The sequence below is a fragment of the Rutilus rutilus genome, assembly GCF_951802725.1.
Source record: "Rutilus rutilus genome assembly, chromosome: 18".
Taxonomy (NCBI): Eukaryota; Metazoa; Chordata; class Actinopteri; order Cypriniformes; family Leuciscidae; genus Rutilus; species Rutilus rutilus.
This window is the reverse complement of record NC_140231.1, coordinates 3,405,361-3,431,378: the sequence shown is the minus strand read 5'-3', so window position 1 is coordinate 3,431,378 and position 26,018 is coordinate 3,405,361. Positions and strand designations below refer to the sequence as shown.

General features: G+C 37.7%; 2 protein-coding genes across 5 annotated transcripts in view; one reads left to right on the top strand and one right to left on the bottom strand.

The window, feature by feature from the left end:
- camk2a (calcium/calmodulin-dependent protein kinase II alpha) overlaps positions 1–9,997 on the top strand; it is an 80,343-nt gene extending 70,346 nt beyond the window's left edge. For all 3 annotated transcript variants that reach the window (XM_084387041.1, XM_084387040.1, XM_084387042.1), the window contains 2 exons: positions 641–882; positions 7,971–9,997. In XM_084387041.1, the coding sequence (XP_084243167.1) occupies positions 641–873 (233 nt within the window). In that variant the 3' untranslated portion in view covers positions 874–882; positions 7,971–9,997. The remainder of the gene's footprint in view (positions 1–640; positions 883–7,970) is intronic.
- A 1,596-nt stretch (positions 9,998–11,593) lies between these two features.
- On the bottom strand, positions 11,594–21,100 carry sra1 (steroid receptor RNA activator 1). 2 transcript variants are annotated; one of them, XM_084386880.1, is made up of 5 exons: positions 20,990–21,100; positions 18,420–18,536; positions 15,827–16,017; positions 14,945–15,053; positions 11,594–12,653 (listed from the first exon to the last, which is right to left on the bottom strand). In XM_084386880.1, the coding sequence occupies exons 1-5, from the start codon at positions 21,012–21,014 to the stop codon at positions 12,481–12,483; spliced, it is 615 nt and encodes a 204-aa protein (XP_084243006.1). In that variant the 5' UTR covers positions 21,015–21,100; the 3' UTR covers positions 11,594–12,480. The 2 variants fall into 2 exon arrangements, with proteins under 2 accessions (XP_084243006.1, XP_084243005.1); XM_084386879.1 differs by lacking the exon at positions 20,990–21,100 and adding an exon at positions 18,807–18,955 and having other exon boundaries at positions 11,698–12,653.
- Between the last annotated feature and the right edge of the window lie 4,918 nt (positions 21,101–26,018).

The following is a 26,018-nucleotide window of genomic DNA, read 5'->3' as shown; positions in this document are numbered from 1 at the left end:
TTGAAAAAAGCTAATTTGTCAAAGCAGTATGTGATGTGGTGTTCAGTTGTGACATCCAGACAATCACTCACAATATTTGGAATAAAAAATAAGAAAATATCCAGCATAGACAAAACTCTTTTGTATACTTCACATAGCCTACTACTGTATCACTATATGTTGGGGTATAGAAGCCTGTCTTTCTTGGATTACAATGACTGGATCACATTCAAGAAGGCCACTGTCATTAATCAATATCTTGTTTCTAAACTAAGTCTTTAATGATGTGTTTCTAAGTTGCATTCACAGCTAAACTAAAGTCAGATAATGTGCATTATGCACCGATCCATGTTTTTTTTTGTCAGTCATATCATGTTGTTGAAACATGCTTTGTGGCACAAGTTCTGCAATGTTTCAAAGACCTTCGGCAAGTGGTATTTTAACAATTTCACAAATCAAAGTTCTGTGTGAAAAGGGAGCACTTGCGTTCACTTTCCCCTTGATATTTAAAGGGGAAAAAACTGGTTGAAAAAAAGATTATTAATTACACTGCACACTGTGAGGATTCAGATCCTCCAAGCATCTCTATCCATACAGTATGCAGCACCTCTCTAGAGATTCTATATGAAAAAGGTGGTTTTGTTTGTGTGTTTCTGAACAGTGTGGTCAAAGAACAGCAAGCCAGTTCACACTACCATCCTGAACCCTCACATCCATCTGATCGGAGAGGACGCCGCCTGTATCGCCTACATTCGTATCACGCAGTATCTCGACACAAACGGGATGCCATGCACCGCCCAGTCAGAGGAGACGCGAATCTGGCATCGCAAAGACGGCAAGTGGCAGATAGTCCATTTCCATCGCTCAGGCTCTCCGTCTGCCATCACTAAATAAGAGAGTCAGGTAAGACGTGTCCACATTCATTTATCATCAGAGCATTTTCGTTGGCAACGAATATCTAAAAAAACAAAAATCTTTAACTCTCTGGTGCTCTTCGGTCATTTTTGAACCAAATTTTTTTTATTTCATCGGAATGGTACGAAACTTGGTAAAAGTTTTCACACCTGGGGCCTCATTTATAACCGTTGCGTACGCACAAAACAGGCCCTGAAAGAGGCGTACGCCACTTCCGACGCATAAGTTGTGATTTATAAAAACAAACTTGACGGGAAAATTTGCGCACCTGCACGCAAACTCTGACCCATGCGTATGAACGTTTTGGAGATGGAGCAGTTTGGCGACACCGATGGTGAGCTGGAGTTAAGTGTCTTTTTGGTCACTTTAAGACAGAAAATCTAAAGAAAATTAAACATATACAGAAAGATGATACAAAATATAATTTCACTCACCAAGCCTATTACTTAAGCAAATATCCATCCCTTCTTAAATGTCCGCGCCAGCGAGCGCGTTGGGCCGTTTAGTGAAACTGACGCAAATAACAGTTTAAATAAATAAAATAATGATTTAAACTATGTTTTATTTCTGATATAAACATTTCGATTAAATATGCCATTCAAATTAATGGAGTTTAACACTTAAACATGAAATCATGAATGAGAAGTTACAACATTTTTTTATATTCAATCAACAGAAATATTTGCAATGTTGCGTTGGTTTTGAACACTTTTCCTGTGGCGTGCTGTTTTAATGTTTAACCACAGAGATAATTGCTTATCATGATAATACCAGATTGTCTGAGAAAATAGTTTCGTGCAAATAATGCCCACGGCCTATCTGTTTCCATTAAAAATATAAATCAATTAAAAATACACTTCGGCCAGTGGAAAAGATTGAGAAAAACTTTGAAATGTTTTTTACACTATTTGATTTATGTATTCAAAAACAAGGCAAGGATAGGCAACTACTTGATTTTTATTAATGTAATGTGTCTTGTACCATTAAACGTTATCACGTGGATGAATAATCATATGCAAATGATATGCAGATGAGGATCTGCATAGTAAAACTAGGCGTTGTAAGCTCCATATATGTTTTTTTCGGGGTGGAGACGCATGTGCGCACAATCTTCCGCTGACTGGGATTTACAAAGTGAATTCTGCGCAGGTTCTGGCGTACGAACCGTTTTATAAGTCTGAATATTATTTTGCGTACGCCATTTTTGGCTTTCGGGCGCACGTACACTTTTAGTAAGGTTCCTACGCACCCCTGGTCTGTGAACACAAAAAAGAAAATCATGGACATGATTCGAAAATGGAAATGGTCGAAAATTAAATAGTCACGCTTGTATTGTTCGCCGTCAAAAATGAGCGCATTGGAAATGAATAGGATGCGAATTTCATCTAGTGGAAAACGTTTGGTGCTGCGCCCAAACAAAATCTGACTGAAAGCTCATTTTTTTAAGATATCATCCTCAAACTTTTCAGCAGGTTATGTTCCAAACTTTTTTTGAAACATAACTTTTTTTTTAAAGTTCACTTTTTTTTCTTTTTTTTTACTTTTTTTACTTTAGCAATAATCTGCTAAGTGTCTTCTTTACAACACTTTCAAGATTTACGATTTAATTGGAAATTTCATTTTCAATAACTAGAGCATACATATCATTTAGTACCATAATATATATATATATATATGCATATATGCAACAGTCGCCACTAAAATACATCTGAGAGTGTGGAAGTTATGTCATAACGTTACTCTGTGCGTTCGCTCGGTGGCTGCTATGAGAAACGTATTTTTTATAACTGGATAAAGATTATATATATATAAGATATATATATATATATATTATCGAATTAAAATTCGACATAGTACAATCATTTAATTGAATTTTTTTCACCACCACACAAAGAGGACCAAAGGGTTAAAAATCTTTATCCAGTTATAAAAAATAAGTTTCTCATAGCAGCCACCGAGCGAACGCACAGAGTAACGTTATGACATAACTTCCACACTCTCAGATGTATTTTAGTGGCGACTGTGGCATATATGCATAATAAAACAGCAAAATAAAATGACCACAGTAACATTAATAAAACTTTATTACATTAGATCACCCATGAACATGATTTCTGCCCGAATCGGCTGTGGAGGTGAAGACGGCAAATCCCATGATTCCACGCTCATTCACGGCGTCATCAAGCTACGCCTTTGTTATTGTTTTGAAATAGCGACCTCTAGCGGCAAAACTTTCTTCAAAGTTCTCCAAAATAAAAATATTCGGTTAATGTACAGATATTCGAAAAGTAAGAAAGTACAAATACTTCATTACTTTCTACACCGACTGAAAACCGATTAATTGGACTGGATTCTGGTAAAAAAAAAATGGAAATGATTCAGATTTCTCATCACTATGGCATGAGTTTGGGGCGGGACTATCGGTTTGGCTGACCAATGAAAGGAGGAAGGGTGTGTTTGGGGAAACTGGTTTGATAACAGTCAATACCTGAAAAATCTGAACAAAGTCTTCGGGATTACTTAGAAAAATGACAGGAAGTTGTTCTGTGCGTAAGATCCTTAATATCTTTTTGGCCGACCGAAAGCCAAAAATGGCGTACGGCAAAACATATTCAGACTTATAAAGCCGTGCGTACGCCAGAACCTGCGCAAAATTCCCTTTATAAGTCAGCGGAAGATTGTGCGCACATGCGAAATAACCATATGTGGAGCTTACAGCGCCTCGTTTTACTATGCAGAGCCTCATCTGCATATCATTTGCATATGCATATTCATCCACGCGATACAATGTTTAACGGTACAAGACATTAGGAAAATATGAGATACTGATGTGCGTCACATTACATTGTTAAAAATCATTTAGTAGCCTATCCTTGCCTTGTTTTTGAATAAATAAATAAAATAGTATAACATACATTTCAGAGAGAGTTTTTCTCAGTCTTTCCCACTGGCCAAATAGGCAAGGCAAGGCAAGGCAAGGCAAGTTTATTTATATAGCACATTTCATACACAGTGGCAATTCAAAGTGCTTTACATAGAAGAAATTAAAATAATAAAAAGAATAAGAATAATTAAAACAGTTTATACAGATAAAAATAAAATACAGTACAGTTCAAACAGTCGGACGAGCATTGGCACAGTGCTCATTCAGTAAATGCATAGTTAAACAGATGTGTTTTGAGTCTGGATTTGAATGTGACTACAGTAGGAGCACATCTGATCTCTTCTGGAAGCTGGTTCCAGCTGCGGCTGGCATAATAGCTAAAAGCGGACTCGCCATGCTTAGAGTGAACCCTTGGTATTTCTAGCTGATATGATCCTAATGATCTGAGTGATCTGTTGGGTTTATATTCAGTGAGCATATCTGCAATGTATTGAGGTCCTAGGCCATTGAATGATTTATATACCATTAATAATACTTTAAAATCAATCCTAAATGTAACTGGGAGCCAGTGTAAAGACCTGAGGACTGGTGTGATATGTTCATATTTTCTGGTTCTGCTCAGAATCCTGGCGGCAGCGTTCTGTATGAGCTGCAACTGTCTTATGGTCTTTTTGGGAAGGCCAGTGAGGAGTCCATTACAGTAATCCACCCTGCTGGTGATGAAAGCATGAACAAGTTTCTCTAAGTCTTGTCTGGAAACAAAGCATCTAATTCTTGCAATATTTTTCAGATGATAGTATGCTGATTTAGTTATTGCTTTGACATGACTACTGAAACTAAGGTCTGACTCTAGTGTCACACCAAGATTTCTGACTTGATTTTTAGTTGTTTGACCCCTAGAGTGAAGGTATGCGTTCACCTTGAGAACTTCATCTTTGTTTCCAAACGCAATGACTTCAGTTTTGTCTTTGTTTAATTGAAGAAAGTTTTGACTCATCCAACTGTTGACTTCATCAATGCATTGGCACAGGGAGTCAATGGGGTTGTAATCATTAGGCGATAGGGCTAAGTAGAGCTGTGTGTCGTCTGCATAGCTGTGGTAAGCAATTTGGTTCTTTCTCATTATTTGGCTCATTGGGAGCATGTACAGGTTGAACAGGAGTGGCGCAAGAATTGAGCCTTGAGGGACTCCGCATGTCATGGATGTCCACTCAGACTTATGGTCTCCTATACTCACATAATAACCTCTCCCATCTAAGTATGACCTGAACCATTTTAGGACTATCCCAGAAAGCCCCACCCAGTTTTCCAGCCTGTCCAGAAGTATGTTGTGATCGACAGTGTCAAATGCAGCACTGAGGTCGAGTAGCACCAGCACTGATAATTTGCCTGAATCAGTATTTAAGCGAATATCATTTATTATCTTTATGAGCGCTGTCTCTGTGCTGTGGTGCGGTCGGAAACCAGATTGAAAATTGTCAAAGTATCCGTTCGAGCATAAGAATTTATTCAGCTGATTGAAGACAACTTTTTCAATGATCTTGCCTATGAAAGGAAGATTTGAGATCGGTCTATAGTTGCTTAATATGGTCTTATCCAGACTGTTCTTTTTCAGGAGGGGCTTGACAACTGCAGTTTTTAGGGAGTTTGGAAAACTCCCAGAGAGAAGTGAAGCATTTACCACTTCTAGAAGATCTGCTTCTAAACTGTTTAACACACTTTTGAAAAACGATGTGGGAAGTGTGTCGAGAGCGCAGGTTGATGTTTTAAGGTGCTGTACGGTTTCTTCCAAAATTTTGCCATCAATTTCTTTGAAGTCAGACATAGTAACTACTTTCTCAGGTGGTCTGATCTGTCTGACCCCAGCGCAAGTCAAGGATGTGCTGATCACCTTTCTGATATTATTGATTTTCTCAGAGAAGAAAGAAGCAAACTCACTACACTTGTTCTCTGAGAGCATTTCACTGGGAATCTGGCTTGGGGGGTTTGTCAGTCTCTCTACAGTAGCAAAAAGAGTGCGTGTGTTGTTTAAATTGCTGTTTATAATATTTGAGAAGAAAGTCTGTCTAGCTTTGCCTAGTTCCACATTGAAAGCATGAAGGCTGTCTTTGTAGATGTTATAATGGACTACAAGTTTTGTCTTCCGCCACATGCGCTCTGCTTTTCTGCATTGTCTTTTCATATTTTGCACTGCTGTTGAGTTTCTCCAAGGTGCCTTTTGTCTGCCACTCTTCTTCCTGACTTTAACAGGAGCAATATCATCAATTACACCTTTAACTTTTGAGTTAAAAGAATCAAGGAGAAAATCAACAGAGTCAGCAGATATGCTTGGTGTTAAAGATATAGCCTTCATAAATAGGACACTAGTGTTCTCATTTAAGCATCTCTTCTTGACAGACACAGATCTAGCTTCAGTGGCAGGAGAGATCAATATATCAAAGAAAATACAGAAATGATCAGACAGTGCTACATCCTTAATAACAATCGATGAAATGTTTAGACCCTTACTGATAAGTAAATCTAGAGTGTGTCCACGATTGTGTGTGGGTCCATGTACATGCTGAGTCAGATCAAAAGTTTTTAAAACAGTTTTGATTTCTTTTGCCATATTGTTTTCTGCATTATCTATGTGAATGTTAAAATCTCCAGCAATGGCAAAACAGTCAAACTCTGATGTAATTGTCGATACTAGTTCTGTAAAGTCCTCAGCAAAGGCTGAAGAGTATTTTGGTGGCCTGTAAATAATGATGAGTAAAATGCGTGGAGCACCTTTTAACACAATACCCAGATATTCGAAAGACGGGTAATTCCCAAATGATATTTGCTTACATTGATAGATATCTTTAAAAAGAGCAGCTAGACCCCCACCTCTCTTAACAGCTCTGCAGACACTCATAAAAGTAAAGTTAGGAGGGGCTGCTTCATTGAGGATTGTAGCACTGCAGCTGTCTTCTAGCCAGGTTTCATTTAGAAGAATAAAATCTAGGTTGTTTGTGGTTATTAAGTCGTTGACTAGAAGTGATTTATTTTTAAGTGAGCGGATGTTTAAGAGTCCTAACTTCACAGTCTTACTTTTCCCCACAGCAATATTAGTTTGACGTGTAATAGGCACCAGATTAGTTGGGTTTGCTGTACGGCTATTGAAGGCCTTAGACTTTCTATCTTGTAATAGAACAGCAATAGAGAAAGATACAGGCACACTGGGTTCCCGTTTGTTCTGTAAACATTTGAGAAAGTTACTGTTATCAAAACGGGGACCCGACACACATCACTGAGAGCTGGTATCAGTTGTTTTTGGTTCACCTCGAGCAGATGGAGGAGGGTGTGGGCCCTGACGTTGTGTTAGAGACCGAAGAGCTCTCACAGGAGGGGGAGGGCGAGCTGGGCCCGCAGGCTTTGCTGCAGGTTTCGAAGCTGGGGGTAATGGTGCTGGTCTTTTTTTGGTAGGTAACTGGGGGCTCGCAGCAAAAGAGTGGGATAGTCTGGTTCCAGCATGCACCAGTTCTTCAAATAGTATTTTTAATTGCTTTATATTTTTAATGGAAACAGATAGGCCTTATTGTGCATTATTGATCACTATTTGCGTGGAAATATTTCTGTTCTGCTATTATCATGCGCTAATCGATCCTCGCTGTCGTTAAAACATTAAAGCACAGCATGCCACAGGAAAAGTGTTCAAAAGCAGCTCATCCACTACAAATATTATTTATTAGAATCTAAAAAAAAATTGTAACTTCTTGCCTCGGTAATGATTTCATGTAATTTAAGTGCTTAACTCCATTAATGAGAGTGACATATGTAATCTTAATGTGTATATCAGATGTAAATCATTATTTGATGTATTTAAACTGTTATCGTGAACATGCACTGTATTAATGATTAGGACTCATAATGAAGATTTAAAGTGGTTTTCCTTCATCTACTGTCAGTGATTTCTCAGATCATCATCGGTGTCGCAAAAATTTTCCAGTCAAGTTTGCGTTCGCCTCTTTCAGGGCCTGTTTCGAACGGTTACAAATGAAGTCCCAGATCCGGTCCACATCTGGGACACGTGGGAACTCCACACGTACAAGATGTGGGCCGGATCTGGGCCGACACGATGTTGCTTGTCTGGATTGTGGATTACATTCATAACAATATTCTGGCTCCGTTGCAGTTTGCATACTGACCTATCTCTCTATTTCTGTCTTAGTTGAAAACATCAAAGTTGCAGGATCACTCGCTTGAGGATGTACAAGCTCCGAGCTTCTCATCTTTTCCTTGAACTTCATTGGCTTTAGTGTCATCACATTCACATCAGCATTTATTCCTCATTGCTCAGAACACTTCTTTATGGATAAACTATGATCAAGCCACTTTGTGCTGTGTGGTATTAATTTTTTCAGTAGTTTGGGTATGTTTACAAAATTAGCCACCATGTTTCGACCATAAGTGTGCTTGGACAAGGTTCAAGATTCGGGACAAGGATGGGAGCAAGCACCACATTCCAAAAGAGATCCTGTTTCCTGCGTTTTATAAAAAAAGGACACGGGTATCTAGATATACTCTTTTTAATCGGTAAACATTTAGACATTCGTTTTTCAATCTCTCTCTCCTATGCCTGTTTTAAAACTCGATTGTAACGATCCCATGTGCTATCTGAATTTATTGTTAGACAAAAACTTTTAGATATTTGAAACACCTTTAGAAATTCCACATGTGTAACCGCTAGGTAAGAATATTGTAATGAGTTTTTCCATGTGAATATCGACGGAACTCCAGAACTCTTTCTACGGTGTATTAGTCAAGCACATTGAACAACGGGTGAATTTCAGTATACGTTTAGCCCTTGCAATCAAAGCTGCATCGATGGCGCAAAAAAAGAGAAGAAACAATCCGCACTGCAAGAACTGATGGATCAAGAGGGCCGAGCGACCCATCCGATGAACCGTCGCTGTTGGAACCGACGGTGGCACTGTCCCGAGCTGCAGTGCATTGTGGGCCTACAGTATCTGCATGCGAGACCTTTTTTCTTTTCCTTGATAAAGTTCTTCCAGTAGAGCTGGTGTATTTGTTCTTCCTTTTGTATTTTTAGGATTCAGGGATTTTTTCTTTTAACAACAAAAGGAAGTCTCTTGAAGTCATAAAAGCTCGATGTCTAGGCTTAACGTCTATTCAAATTCAATGGGAGAATGTTGTCAGAGAGAGAGAGAGAGAGAGAGAGCTTTCAATAATCGGTGTTGTTAACAGTGAGGGAAGTGCTTATCTACTGATGTTGTTTTTAAAAACACTTGACAACAGAAGGCGTTAATCGCTCACAAATGTGCTTTCATATTTATTAACAAGCGCAATGGAATCACAGTTATTAAAATGATTCAAGGAATAAGGTGGACATAAGTGATGCTCAACGACCTATAGCGTTTTAACTTGTTGATATTGTATTCAGACTATTGGAGTATTGAAGATCTGCTATTCAACTTAGTCTTTCTGTCTTATCTAAAACATTTGTAAGGTATATGAACACATTTTGCATCTTAAATGCGCAGATTAATATATGTGTAGATTTATTAAACCATTTACGTTTTACTAGTAATACTGTATGAGCTGATTTGTCAAATATTGCTTAGTATTTATTTTGTAAAACAAGAATATTAATGTGATGACTGTATGCATGATTTTTATTTTTTTTTTGTTATTTGATCTAAACAAGGTTGTATAGAAACGTTTGGCCATGGCTGTATAAAAACTGCTATTCATATCAGGCTGGATTTTGTGTCATAATACCATGAACAGAAAACCAACTGCAATCTTCACTAGTTAAATCTGTAACACATTTAGGCTACTCGTTGCATATCCGACAAAGATTCACTCGTAATATACGAACGATTGAATTATTGTTCAATTGTCATTTACAGAGCTAAAGTTTTTCAATGATTCCCTCTTTTATTTACCTTCTCAGAAAGACACATTTAGAATTGAAAAATAAAATGCATGGAAAACAACGGTTCGTTGTAAACGGCTACTGGTGGCCTCTTTGATGTTTTTGTCTTCTCTATTGTTTCAGCACAGTTTATGAAAGGCATAACAGCATCTTTTTGACGTATATACTGTGTTTTGTTGAGGCATGCTGTTTCTATTGTCAAAAGTGGGTGGGTATGATAATTGTTTTCTGAGTAAAATGTACTTTTTGCAGTTTGGCTCTAATGCAACCGGGCTTATAAATAAAAGTGCTTTACAAAGTGTTGTAGTTGTCATTGCTTATTTGTAGTGAATTCTCTTTTGTTGGCAAGTTTTGAGGAGTGCATCTGGTAACACTTTATTTTAAGGGGATGTAGTTACACGTCGTTACATGTACTTACTATAGTAATAACAGCAAATTACGCATAATTACAAGTAACTAACCCTTAACGTAACTCTATAGTAAGTACATGTAGTTAATTAATATTACTCAGTACTTATTTGAGTAAGTACAATGTAACTACTTCACCTTAAAATAAAGTGTGCATGTTAAGTCGGTATGATACGGCCTTTAACTATTTCAAGCTGTTACATTGTGTTACAGGACATTGTTACAGTGTAATTACACAAATAAGTACTGAGTAATATTAATTAACTACATATACTTACAATAGGGTTTGGATTAGGGTTAGTTGCATGTAATTATGTATAATTTATAGTTATTACTAAAGTAACTTCATGTAACGTGTAACAAGGGCACTAAAATAAAGTGTTACCATGTAAGGTTAGGGTTAGTTTCATGTAATTATGCATAATTGACTGTTATTACAATAATAATTACATGTAACGTGTAACAAGGACACTAAAATAAAGTGTTACCATGTAAGGTTAGGGTTAGTTACATGTAATTAATTATGAATAATTTATAATTATTACTACAGTAACTACATGTAACGTGTAACAAGGGCACTAAAATAAAGTGTTACCACGTAAGGTTAGGGTTAGTTTCATGTAATTAATTATGAATAATTTATAATTATTACTACAGTAACTACATGTAACGTGTAACAAGGGCACTAAAATAAAGTGTTACCACGTAAGGTTAGGGTTAGTTTCATGTAATTATGCATAATTTACTGTTATTACAATAATAATTACATGTAGCGTGTAACAAGGACACTAAAATAAAGTGTTACCATGTAAGGTTTGTTCCTTGCAATTTTGCATAATTTACTGTTATTACTATATTAAGTACATGTAACGTGTAACTGACGTTAAAATAAAGTGTTACCGGAAACAGATTTTGTGATAGTCTTATCTTCCCTAGTGTGATGCACATCCGAATGAAACCGTTTCCCAAAAATGACAAGACTTGATCGGGAACTAATAGGATCGTTGTCATTTGCTAAATATTACATATTGTTTTAAATTATGTGCACGGATAAATCATTTCTAATCAACACTATTATAATAAGAATTTTCCATTTTGATTTCATAGTGATTTTAATGAAGCAATATGATGAAAAATGACAGTGGGCTATACTGTTAATGATGCGGTATGTCTAATACTCTTAAAAGACTAAAACCTGAATGAAATTTGAACAAAAAACTAAAACGTGTACAGACGACAACGTTGTCAAAATGATCGACTAAAAACGCTGTATTCTGCTGTCAGGCCAGTAGTGGGCGATGTCACTTTGTAAAGAAACCTGTAGACTGAATACACATGAAGTTTTCACAAAATGACGTTTTTGTAGTTTTTATGGAGACGGTAACGGTATCATTTTCAAAAAACTCTGAAACCCATTTTCAAAAGTAAGATTTCTCATTTTTCCGGAAACGCCATTGTCGTGTAAACAAACGGCCGAAGCGCATAAAAAGTTCAGTTTTTATTTATGACCCTGAGGGAGCAAGTAAAATGTGTTAATGCTAAGTTAAATAGCAATTGAAGAGAAAGACTTTCAGTCATAAAACCAACTTTAAAGTGTTCATGTAGGCATGTATAAGGCATGATACACACCTTTTTATGTTTATTAAAATAAACCGTCAAATCATGTGTATATATTGCTGTTTTTCACTACTGTATATGATCATACACAAAATATACAATAATTAAAAGCTCGATAGCATTTGAAGAGAATGACTTACAGTCATAAACTATTGAGCTTTAAATTGTTGTGAGCATCAATGTTCCCTGGTTTTCACGGTGCATTGTGGGACTTTTAGGGAGCGAACGTTTCAGCGCACTGGGTTTCGCGATTGAGAATGTCCGACTCCCTAATCAGTGCCCTGACTAGTAAACTACAGAGCTGATTGAGACGCATATTGCAAAACATACCCTTTGCCAAAAAATGTAGGCTAGGTTTCAACATAATTTTATTGCACATTATAACAGTACTGATCAAATCTGTTTAATATATATTACAAATTCAATACCTTCTCAGTTGAGCCTGTGCAACTGAGGGCTTTATTCGGGCTGAAGGAGTTGGAAATCAACCCTATTTTAAAAGCAGATTTTTATATACAGTAGTAAGATACTTAATGCCTACATTTTTAACCACTTTTTTTTTCAAAATACAAAGAAAAATTACAATGAGGTATGAAAGAAAGAACCGTTCCCCAACACCACCCTACAAAAATAGAAGTAATATAAGAAGAAATAGATGGAAATGGGAAGTTTTCTTTTCTTTTTAAAGATGGATTATACAAAACTTTACATAAGTTAAGACAAATCACTGGCAACTTGTGGAACGAAACATGAGTTTTCAGAGAAGCGCTGGATCATCAGTGCAGTTGTTGACTGGTTGTGGGCTCAGGCTTCGAGCTTCAGCGATGAGACGTTTGACTCCCACCATCCACTGACTGACCTCAGAAACATGATCCACCATCAGGCCTCGGTGGATCTCATCAGCGCCATCCCAGTTTTTACTTTTCAGGGCTGAAACGAATCACATCTAAGTATGTTTTCCTCACTTTTACCCAAGCTAGACAACAGCAGTCTAAATAAATGAATAGTGTATTTCAATAATGTCTTAAATTCTTAACTAATGTGCACTAAAAACTGCTACATTTCCAGTAGTCCAGTAGAAACGAACGGCAGGACTGGGCTGTTTATAGCATGCAATGGTGGAAATGTTTCAGCTAACACAGATTTTGCTTTATAACGTGCTGGAATTTGTTTGACTGCTTCATGTTATTTACATTTGAGCAACAAGAAAGATGATGGGAAGTGTGGCAAACAAGTTCAGATTAAATCATAAGAAGTTTAGATATATTATGTGTTATAATATGTTATTACGGTGTTAGTCTCAGAGCTAAAATGTTAATAGTTACAAGTGCATTTGAATTTCTCCCACTTTATATTAGGTGTCTTTTTAACTATGTACTTTTTAAAAATGTTGGGTACAATGCATCTCATTGTAAAAATCTTCCCATTCTACTGACATTTGTTATGACATCCGCTTTATACATTATGATGCTCATGATAACTTTCATTAACTACAATAAATCCACTTCACCAGCCAATTATTCTTTGACAGCAATGCCATAGAAATATACAGAGCTAGCGCTAAAAAACTAAAACAAACTGAAGTTCAAAGACAAAATTCTATAGATAGCTGCGCTTGTTTCTCTGTACTTAAAGGGATGGTTCGGAGTAAACTCAACCTAGGGTCCTTTGCACCATGACCTCGAGCCAAACACCCCCCAGAAGCCCTTTTCCCTCGGCTGAAATAAGGATGCATAAGGATGTAGTGTAACGACGCCCAGTTCCAGGAATGCACTAATATTTTGTTGGTAGTGCCAGTTTGCAACAGTTATTAGTTAACACTAAGTTGTCAATACTTCAGAAAAAATAATAATTCGTCGTTACACTACATCCTTATGCATGGCTTTCTGCCAGGACTTTTACGTGCTTTTCCCAAATCTCTGAAGTTACGTCGACGTCCGGGTTAGCGGTAGCATTAGCCGTCAGGCAAGTGTTATTTAAAGGTGCATTAAGCAACTTTTCATGTTAAAAATACCCGTTTTCTAACCCATACATGCTTAAACAATTGCCTGATGGGCTGAATGAGCCCTTCTCTGATCACTGAGATTGTCTCTATAATTCTGTAAAGTAAAATAAATAAGAGGGATTCGGGCCGGAATTTTAGACTGGGCGTGACGTCATGCGCGTTCACGGCACGCTCACATAGCTATGCCTGGCAGGTTTGTGTATTCGCCGGCATTCTCCGAATAAGATGGATTGTAAGAGACCTGCTTATAGTTCATTTCAAACACCAACGCAAACTCCACGTAAGATTAAAAAAAAGAAAACTTTTGTCCGTGAGCGTGCACACCTCTGGTTGCAGTTTCGCTTGCCGCCAGAGGGGGCATAGTTCTGCAAAAACTCAGAGACTTGCTTAATGCACCTTTAAATAAACTCCTGATGTACTTACACACTTTCCAATGCCTCGTTTTATGAGTACAGAACCTATTTGTACTACTGTAGAAGTTTGGTACCATTCTGGGCATTATTAGTGGGGTAATTTACGAGATTCATCATAGGATCCATTAGCGCCTGCACTAAGCCATTCAGCTGATCTCTCTAAATAAGCTCAACTTTAATAATGTTCGACCGAGGGAAAAAAGGCTTCTGGGGGGTGTTTGACTCGAGGTCAGGGTGTAAAGGACCCTGGGTTGATTTTACTCTGAACCATCCCTTTAACATCTATGTGCTTCTCACAAATGTAAAATCGGAAGGTTGTTTTCTTTTAAATTTACAGTAGAGGCCAAAAAAGAATTGAAATCTTCACCCTTATATTATTAAAAATGTGTTAAAGATTTTGTAATCATACTGCACAGCTGTGCTTGGAGTCGATTGTTTTATTTGTGATAATAACGCAATGAAACATGCCAAATTGTGCCGACATAATTTTTGACCAGGCTGTCATACAAAGAAATTATGAACACAAGCCAAAACAGCCGAACCAACAAAAAAAATGTATAACTGATTATGTGGTAGTCAATTTTGCCTTTTGGCCAAATAATTTTGTCAGATGAACACTTTGAAGTTTTGTTAATCCCTCCTTTCAATTTATTAAATGTTTTCTCATAATTTGATTGTTTAATCGAACTTGTAGGGTAATCGAAAATCCATACTTTGCCCACCACTGTACACATTTACAACCCTTGTTCTAGGATGTTTTACCACTGAACCAGTGAATAGAAGTGAACAACACTCTGACTCACCTTGGGACAATCCATGCATCCTACGTTTAACCAAAGGAGAGAGTTTTCCACTTTTCCACATGTCCTCAAAAAGCTTCAGACGCCTTTCAACATCATCACAGATCTGTTTCTGAAAAAAATTAAAATAAAAGACAGTCACAAGGTGACAACAGGAACATAAATGTCCACAGCTCCATCACACCTGCCTGGAAGTTTCCTGACCACCCCGATTCAACGGTTCAGGTGTGTTTAATTGGGGTCGGAGCTAAAGGTGAGAAAAAGTTTTGTTTTTTTTCTTGGAAAGACTCTTTCTTGAAAGATATTTGCTTTATGTTATGTGACTGGTACACTGGCTCCAAACTCTGTGTTTTAGATTGTTAAAACCCAAACAATAAATGTCCTTGTTTTGAAACTGCGCAGATCAGTGTTTGACATTCACTTTCTTGCGGCGAGTGGGTTTCCAAAGTTACAGCCACTCAGCATTTTCACTGGCCACAATTTTGACATCGATACCATGGGGGAAAACTGTCCTATAGATATTTTTTTATATTATCTCGTAATTTGGCAGCAGGTTTATTAGGCTGCTGTCACTTTAAGACCTGACGCACAGTCCGGGATTTTGACATTATTTTGTGTGTATTTGACTGTTTAAATGCAATAAGCAGCGAAAAATAACTCAATTAGTACTGAGAGGCGGCTTTATGTGCGCAAACTTTGGTTGTGAACAAAAACTGCGGGAATGAGTAAAATTATGCACAATATTTGCATTCCCACGGCGAAATTTAAGCCATGTAACAGCAACAATATTCATCCGGAGCAAATGAAACGAGTGAGTGAATGGAGGCGGTCTCCCATTGGTTTATGCTCTGAACTTTATTTCAACATTTCACACAATGACTTTACCTTCACAGTATGTCTACATGCATTCAACGCCCAATACAGCGGCTCTTGCACATCCTCAATGCATGGCTCTGTCTCCAGCTCTGCTGTTATATCTGAAGGGATTCTGGGACTCATGGAAGGAGGAGGAGGATTTATTCCCCGGGGAGGTGTAATCCCCGCTACTGGTGTCGATTGCATCTCTGATCCTGAACCTACAGGGGCATAAATAATCAAGATTACGCTTTATTAGGTTAGACATTCTACTAGTTATAAGTAACTTGTCTAACTAAATGTCATTAGAGTATTAGTAGACCGGTAGGGTTGGGGTTATCAGAATTAGTGTTGCTTTCGTCAACGAAAAATGACAAAATATCGTCGTCAACGAACCTTTATCACGTGACGAAAACGAGACGAGACGCAACGTAAATGCTGGTCATGTGACGATAACTATAATGAAATGTATAATGCAATATTGTAGACGAATAAAACCGAGACTAAATGTGGTTTACAAAATAAAACCTATGCTAAAATGTCTCTTCATTTTCGTTGACCGAGACGAGACGAAATGTTATGACGTTATTCCGTCTTGTTTAGTCGCGTTATTATTATTTTGCAGTATTTCTGTTTCACACATACTCCGTGTGCAGTGCGCTATAGTGCTTTCACATACGCTGCGTTTGCAGTGCGTAACTGATCCACGGCTGTACCACAAACACATACTCACTATTTGTATTTCAAATCCAGAAGTTATCAGGTACTTTTATTTAAAAACAAGTTGTGTCAGCATTGCGATTCTCTTTGTACACATACACTCTTTAATAGACGTAATTTACATTTACATTTATTCATTTAGCTGACGCTTTTATCCAAAGCGACTTACAATTGCTATATATGTCAGAGGTCGCACGCCTCTGGAGCAACTAGGGGTTAAGTGTCTTGCTCAGGGACACATTGGTGTCTCACAGTGGATTCGAACCCGGGTCTCTCACACCAAAGGCATGTGTCTTATCCATTGCGCCACACCAGCCATATAATTCACGTTTAAACACAATTTAAACAACGTATTATTCAATGCATTACTTCTATATAGATTTATATATTAAGTTGCTCAAGCAAGTGGTAAAATACTTAACCATGTACATTTTAAATTAAAACTTAAAATTGACATTTTTTGATTTAATACAATAAATCTTGCATGTCACAAAGAACTTGTTTTTCCACCTCCACGAATGAGACGAGTGTTACTTTTCTGTTTTTCCATAGTGGTACACTATATTGACTGGGTTAAATAGAATTGTATTACTAAAAAGAGACTAAAATACAATTTTCATTGACTAAAACTAGACTAAATGTCATCAGTTTTTGTCGACTAAAACTAGACGAAAATAGTCATGGATAATTCTGACTAAAATGCTCAGACTTTTAGTCGACTGAAACTAGACTAGATTAAAAAGAGTATGAACGTGACTAAAACTAATAAAAACTAAAATGACAGCTTGACACAAAGACTAGACTCAAATTAAAATTAAAACAGGCCGCCAAAAACAACAATAATCAGAATAGGGTTGACATGTAGTTGCAAAGTTACTTATAGACAGTAGAATGTCTGTTGAGGAGCATCAAAATAAAGTGTCACTTAACTACTATTGGGGAGCATCACGATAAAGAGTTATTAGATATTGGGGAGCATCACGATAAAGAGTTATTAGATATTATGCAGACAGTCTACTAATACTCTAATGACTGCTAGTTGATATGTAGTTGCAAAGTTTCTTATCGTTAGTAGAATCTCTAAAGTAGACCATTGAAATAAAGTGGTACAATAGATTATAATTCGTTTGTGTTGTAGTTGTGAAGTTGTAGTTGAATTACACTTAAAAACTTTAATTACCTCATCTCATTTCTCATCCCTACACTTGTAAATTTGGTATTTAAAATGTATTGTCTGTGGTAAAAGTGCGTACAGATGCGAATTGTTTTTTAAATTCATCCAGAATGTGGCCCTATAATAAACCACTTTACATTTATGCTAATTTGAGCTGTAATGGTATAAAAAAACCTCTTAATCCTTCAAAGGCCAAAGAGTCATACGTATAATAAGTTCCACAAGAAAAAACTGATGTGCATTTAATGTACATGTACCTTGTAACATGCTCGTCTAGAGAACAGTTTTTGTTTCAAGAGGTGTCCGTAAACAACTTTGTTGTGCGCCATGACACAAAGATGGCCATTGTGGTTAAACCAAGTAAAATTAAAATAAGAACTGGGAAGAATTTGCAATAAATACATAGAGGTTTAAAAAAAAAAAAAATAGGGAAAATTTTTAATGTTTTTAAAATATTAATTTAATTATTTATTATACAAACAATGAGATGGACTGACCCTACGGATTTTAATGTAAAGTGGGATTATGTAGCACCTATAATATTATTAATCAAGAATAAACAGACAACTTTGTGACGAATTAGTTATATTTTTTTAATCAAATCAAAGGCCAAGAAAAGATGACACAATCCATACAGTATAATAGTTTGGCAAAAAATACAATAAGTAATTAGTTGCAAACTTGTAAAGAGGTGAATCAAGAGAAGGTTTAATCAGGGATAAGCTTGACCTGTAAGTTGGGGCGCATGTACCCTCTTGTTGAGAATATTTCGCTTCGGTCCTCCTGGATCCTTCTGCAGGCCGTAGGAAAACTGTGGTGGGTCGTTCCATCCATGCTCCTGATTGCCTGAGAAGAAAGCAACATGATTTGAGCAACATTACATGATTTTCCACAACAGAGAGTGAAAGCAAGACTTATTTGTGTACACTGATCCTGGTGTCTCGAAATCATGAACCCTAAGGTCATTTATTCTTCTTCTGCACTGAATAAGCAGGGATCCAGACTGCACATAAAACAGTCCAAAAATATTAATTTGCGAGTTATTAAATTTTTTGCCGAGATATAAAATAAATGTACATTTTTTGAGTGATAAAAAAAAATTGCATGCCTTTTTACCTGTGTGTTCTGTGACGATTAGCCCATCACTTCTTTTGTTGTGTTGACTTAATAATACATTGAGATGATGCGCATCAAAGTTTAAGCAAAAAAACCCTGTTTCAATCACTGACTTATATACGCACATGGGAAAGCGAGGATCAGCTTTCCACGTCAGAAAAACATGCCATGAACTGAGGGAAAGTGAGGGCTTAAATACGCAAGAGGAAGATCATTAAAGAAATAGGGAACAGGTGAGCACTAATCAGAAACCATGGCAACTAAGAACAAAGGCAAAACAGTGGCAAAGAAAACCAAGACTAGGAACTAAGCAGAAGAAGGGCATTTGCAATTTTGTTGTATTTTAAATGCAATGACAATAAAGTATTCTATTCTATTCTATTCTATTCTATTCTATTCTATTCTATTCTATTCTAAGACAATGAAACTAAACCTGAAATGATTGTGCCATTAAACTCAAAGGGAAAGAGCAGAGAGATCCACAAAACGCATGTGTAACAGTATAATGGATCCGTGCGTCAGGTCTTAAAGTGACAGCAGCCTAATAAACCTGCTGCCAAATTATGAGATAATATTAAAAATATCGATATCGTAGTTTTTCCCCATGGTATTGATGTCCAAAATTGTGGCCAGTGAAAATGCTGAGTGGCTAGTTTCAAGATTATTTTTAGTGAGTTGTGCAGTTGTGTGTGGGTTTGTTTCATCTTTAAACCACAATTTCGGTTTCCTCTGTCTGTTTGTTTTATTAGTCAGGAAAACCACTATAATTTGCTGGAAGAGATCAACTGTGACAAATGTGCTGAACGATGAAGACTTGGTGCTGGGCTGAATCAGCAGAGACTGTTGACCAACAAATATTTCCTCATCCAATATTAACATTCAGTTCCTGTGAAAAACTGTTCCAGTGGGTGGAGTAAACATGAATATTCATGATTTGTCCCCTGTTGTGGGCGTGGCCTTGAGACAACGCGCAAACGAATGGAACTGAAAATATTAGTGCAAGCTCCTCAAATCGCAACTCGTTTAAAGGATCATTTCGAAAAGGGAATGAAGTTTATATGTAAGAATGAAGAAATATGCAAGGACACAGAATTACCTTTTCGAAATAATCCATTAAACAAGTTGTGATTTGAGGAGCTTGCACTAATATTTTCAGTTCCATTCGTTTGCGCGTTGTCGCAAGGCCACGCCCACAACAGGGGACACATCATGAATATTTATGTATACTCCACCCACTGGAACAGTTTTTCACAGGAGCTGAATATATTACACGTTCAGACTCTGCGATGTGCGGAAGTACCTCGCTTTATTTATTTAATTATTTATCCCCTCACACATTTAATTATTTATATATTTATTTATGCAGGAATATATGGATTTATGTTTTTTTTTTTGCACATTTATATATTTATTTATGTAGAATTGTGTGGATTTATTTTTTTATTTGCTTATTTATTCTTTTTTGTAACCACCTCCTAAAGAGAACTTATACAGAACATTCTCTAGTAGTTATTATTAGGATTTTTTAAGTTTTTTTAACCAAAAGTACTGTAGCTGGGTGTATACACACACACAAACACACACACACACACACACACACACACACACACACACACACACACTTATAAATGCATTAGGGCAGAGTAATCTGGCAAAACGTAATCATGACATTCATTTAGTTTAACAACATTGAAAGAAAGTGCTGTACAAAACAACACAGTTTTCTATTTTCTGGGTGGGAATCGCATTGAACTTTACAATGTTGGGCTGGTTATCTCCCTCAGCTCGGGTTTGTTTTCAAAAAATGACCAGGCAACTTTCTTTCTGTGATTTAGGAATGTAGTTTACAGACTCATTGTGTTTTTACTGTATCTTTAACTGAGACATTAAACACCAGATGCCACGTCACGAGCTGTCACATGGAAACACACTCATACAAATTTCTTTAATAGTCAATGAGTATTCAGTTGATTATTGTTCTATCGCAGTTTTCTGCATTAGATTGTTCCTGTCCTTGTTTACAACTCACAGTAAATGACACGAAAAGTTGAGAGGAATGAATGAGAGTGAAGGAAGACATTAACTTCTGCTGATTACTCACACGAATATGTGACACCGACACATCATATGTAAGCTTATAAATTATATGGTTATAAATACATGTACTATTATTTATATCTTACCTGGTTTAACAAACCGATCACTCATAGCAGCCAAGAGACTCCAGCACTGTGTGAAGATTCGTGTGAGCTCAGCAACAACTCTGCATTAACAAAGGCAAAATAAAAGTCACCGATGAAAAAAAAAAAAAAAAAATATATATATATATATATATATATATATATATATATATATATATATATATATATATATATGCACAGTGTGATTCCAAACACTCGGGTTACGTTAAAATAGATAATTCCGCTCTGTTTCATCAGTGTTAGTTTTCATACCCGAATTCACCACCTACTGGTGAGATAGTGAAAATGGTGAATCGACATTCTACTTCTTTTGCAATCCCCGCAAGGTTTCATTTCCAATTTATTTTAAAATATTACAAAAATACACCACCTTCTTCTTTTTCTTCTTCTTCTTCTTCTTAGACATAATTAATACGTAGTATGATCCTCAAAGCCATAGTGAATGAAATAGCTGAGCCATTCGCCTATATAATTAATTTATCATTACACAGTTCCTAAACAAACTAAGCTGGCAAAGATAATACCAGTATACAAATCTGGGGACAAAAGTGATTTTCAAAACTATAGACCCAAATCAATCCTGCCAACGTTGTCTAAAGTAGGGTAGAGTGGGGGAAAACGCCCCCCTTAAGGAAAGTGTGACGTTACAGTGAAACAAAACATAAATGTGACTAGAATTGCCATCCCGGTTTTGAGTGACTATGGCAGGAGTTATTCACCAAATATTAAAATTTCTCAGCCTTCATAAGTAATTAGTATTTTCACTGAAAATATTTTTGTACAAAGGGGGCGTTTTGCCCCAGCGGTGGGGTAAAACGTCCCCCAAGGTGGGGTAAAATGCCCCCTTTCTTACCAACCAGTTTGCTTCATAGATCAAAGGCAAAATTAACAGACAATAGTTTTTAATCTCTAAAAGTAAAAGGCAAGTAATGTATCTACATGTATATATATTAATATTTATTTCAGCAATGTCCAAAATAGCCAAATTTAACTACCTTCCATCAGTGAGCTAACTTTGCTAGCAAGCTAGCTAGTTAATGCTCACTTGAGGTAATTTTTTCATATTTTATTCAAATATTTAGATTTTACCACCTAGTTATACTGCATTAAGTGTAAAACAAAGGATTTGATAGACATAAATATTTTATTATAGTAATTATGATAGAGAGAAACTATGCCCCCAGGGGGCGTTTTACCCCTCAGCGTAGGGGGCGTTTTACCCCACAAGCTATGACTTTTTAAAAAAATGTTTCATTTTTTAAATATAATTATATTCCTTATAAATACCATATGATCTCAAACTACAGACTTCACTATTCATCTATCATACATCACTGCGATATCCTGCAGAACAATATTGTATTAAACACTTGTTTACTAATATCTGAAAATTATAGCATTTACCCTGTAATCCTCTTCTCTTAAAATATGTCGCTGGTGTCAGCTTCTCCATGGAGATTTGTATATCCCCGTTATCAACGTAGTGCATAGCAACAGTAAAAATGTATCTCGACTACTTTTAGTGATCATTTTGGGAAAAACAGGTGGGGGGCGTTTTACCCCAGGGGGGCGTTTTCCCCCACTCTACCCTACTAGAAAGGGTGGTTTATTCACGACTTGTAGATTACTTAAATAAACATAACATACTAGAATCTTCACAATATGGCTTTAGGAAGAATAGTAGCACAAGTATGGCCATTTTAGATCTTGTAGAGAAAATAAATGATGCTTTTGAAAGAAAAGAGAAACTCTTGATATTACAAAAGAAAGCCATAAGAGCTATCTCATGCTCCACACGTAACTCTCATACAAATGCTCTCTTCCATAGACATGGCCTACTAAAGCTTCCTGAATGTAACTTTTATCACAATGCATGTACAATGTACAATGTTGTCAACAGGTTAAACATTAGATTGTGTGAGCTCATTCCATTATACACACCTTCTCACACACACCACCCTAGACATAAGCTGCTCCTAAAAGGTAAATGTATAGGAACCTAACAAGTGCTAGGTTTAGTTGTATGTTACAGTGGTCCACAATTATGGAATGAGCTAGATACCAATTTAAAACAATCTGCCTCATTATCTATATTTAAAAAGAAACTAAAGCAACAACTACTGGAGAGATACAAACCCGAGGGATTTGCGGATGAGGGTTAAACCCCTTTCTCTTGGTACAAGGATCAATTCAAATTGAGGTACAAAGGTACAGTGACTGTCCATTTTTGTCTGTTTGAGGTAACTGTGCTCTAAATACCCACAATTTAAAGAATGGTTGTCCTGGCATCTAAAGTTGGACCGCTCACATAATCCTTGCCAGGTGGGTGGGGTGGGGTGGTGCTGGTGGTGCTGGTGGTGCTGGTGGTGGGATGGACCCCTATTCATAAGCTGTTGCTTTTTGGGAGTCCATTTTTCACAATAGAACACAATTGTTTTTCCTGATCAGTTGTTGGGCAGGTTACTTTGAACTGTGGTGTGTACTATAGTAGTAGCTGCAGCTTTGAAATGTAATGTGTTTTGTACTGCATAATTTATACTGCTTCGAAAATGTAGCTGAGTAACTACTTTCAATTGCTTAACACCTTTGGCAAGATATGGACTGAAATGGTAGTGATGCCACCGAGCCGGGGTGCAGTCAAAGATTTCCGTTTCCCCATTCTCTCGTGTTTTGTTTTGACGTTGGCTATAAGCTCCTGCAGATCTTGTACACCAGTATCCAGCCTGAGTTGGCATGCTGCATCTTATTTGTTTGTAACTCGAGTCACTTGAATTGTGATGACTGATATATTACCATATTTTGTGTGGGTAATGTGTTGTAGTCCTTGGCTGCTGAAAAAGTAATATATTTTGTAACTTGTTACTTTTGTAATATGCTACCCCCAACAACTGCTTCTGGTGTAGCAACAAATGCAATGTGTGAAATTGTGGAACTAAACTAAACTAAACTAAACTAAAACTAAACTAATACATAGACGCCCTATTGGCCGCTCAATCGTACGTCAACGGCGCCGCCATATTGCGGAGGGCAACTTTCGCATACCTCTCATAACGGGAGTTGAGAAAAATGCCTGCTTGTGTGCTGCTTGGTACTCGTACATCTCGTACAAATCGCTGCACAATTGAAAACAGGTCTTGGGGAATTACCTTTCACAAGCAAGACTGAGCATTTGTTTCTGGTTGTATTTGGTCATGATATAATTAGAAATAGTATTGTTAGTTGGCCACTGGAAAGAGCTAGCGATGTCGCTAGTTAACTTAGCTGTGAAAGTTGAAACATGAGTTGACATGATTTATATTATAGGTTTAGCTTATATTATATTTTATATTATAAAGTAAATTTCCTGAAATCTAAATATTCATCTATATTTTCTTTAAACCTACTTTTATGACAAGTACTCGTTTCGGGTAGGTACTAGTCACTATTTCATTTACTATTTTTATTTTCAGATAGGCCGCGAAATTTTTAAATACTACTGTTTACTGTTTAAAATACTACTTCTTTTCAGTCGACAATGCAGTTGTTTAAAGCTCAAATCTGTGGTTTATTTATAAAGATAGCCCCTATTAAAAAAATTGTATCTGACGTTTTCGGAGTTGTGAGATCCAGGCGATCACCGGGCGCTCATGTACCCCGCCAAATTTTCCCGTTCGCCTGCGTGAGGAGATGTCTCCTCAGTGGAATTGGCCATGGGGCTGTCCGCACCCTGGTTTAGAATGCCTGGCACATGCGCTGCCCTCAGCGAGCGCAGGTTGTGCTGAGCCCATAGAATGAGACTCCTGGCCATGGCGTGCAGGTTGTTCGACCTGAGACCGCCCTGGCGATTTATGTAAGACACCACTGCCATGTTGTCCGTTCGGACCAGGACGTGGTGGCCTTTTAGATATGGGAGAAAAGCTTTCAGTGATAGAGCGACCGCTCTCATCTCTAGACAGTTTATATGTAGGCACTTCTCCGGGCTTGACCATAGGCCAGAGACGGGCCTGCCCTCGTAAAGGGCCCCCCTTAAAGGGCGTCTGTCAAGATCACTTTTCTCTTTGAAACCACACCCAAACTCACGCCAGACTGGTACCAGTTGGTCGCTTTCCAGGGAGCCAGGGCTTTGATGCAGCCGTGACCCGCTCTGATTAGTAAGTGGCCAGATCACCATGCGTGAGCTGGTACACGGGGTTTTAGCCAGTGCTGGAGAGGACGCATGTGCAGTAGTCCTAGCTGAAGTACCGGTGATGCTGAGGCCATGCTTGGCATCACCGCATAGCTAGGGGTTGAATGAAGACTGGAGACTGGTTACTGTGAGATAGGGACCTGGCCGTCCAGCCGTCTTGAGCTTTTAATGCTGTGTGAACAGCGCTTTTGTGCGGGGGCGCACGCTTTACAGCGGGCACACCCGTTATCACGTCTCCAGCGTGAGCTAGAGGGAAAACTGATGAGGGAACAGTTTTTATGTATAGGGGTGTGTACTTTACAGTGGGCACACAATCTACATTTATTGTCTCTCCCACGCTGGCTGGGGCGAGAGTTAATACAGTGTTGGCAGTGTTTGTGTGTAGGGGTGCATACTTCACAGTAGGCACGCGCGCTACATTTATTAAACTTCCAGCGTGAGCTGGGGGAAAGTTTGAAACTGTGGGAACAGTGCTTGTGTGTAGGGGTGCGTACTTTGTAGTGGGCACGTGACCTACATATGACACAGACAGAAAATAACTCTTTTTGTGTTTTATTTGCGTTGCCGTAAAAATGGCGTTTGTTTGCAGGTGAGCGTGTTTTGTAACAGGCCCATTGACTGCAATATCGACATTTCCAGCCGCCTGAGAAGAGGGGACTGGGGAATGTTTGAGAAGCTTTTGGGAGATTGGTCCGGCCTAGGCGAGACTCAAACTCTCCCTTTTCCTTCCTGTGGCTAGGAAGGCTTGCGAGGTTCGGGGTCCAACACAATCCTGGGCCGGGGTCCCCGCCTCTCAGGGAACTGCTGGTGTTTAGCAGAGTGAGAGCAGTGACAGACTTCGGCCGC

Coding starts and splice junctions, on each gene's coding strand:
- sra1 (XM_084386879.1), bottom strand. CDS start 18,933: ATGTGCGTATATAAGTCAGTGATTGAAACAGGGTTTTTTTGCTTAAAC. Junction 18,537..18,806: donor AATCGTCACAGAACACACAG/GTAAAAAGGCAT, acceptor CTTTCTTCTCAG/GCAATCAGGAGCATGGATGG. Junction 12,654..14,944: donor GATGCATGGATTGTCCCAAG/GTGAGTCAGAGT, acceptor GATTCGTTTCAG/CCCTGAAAAGTAAAAACTGG.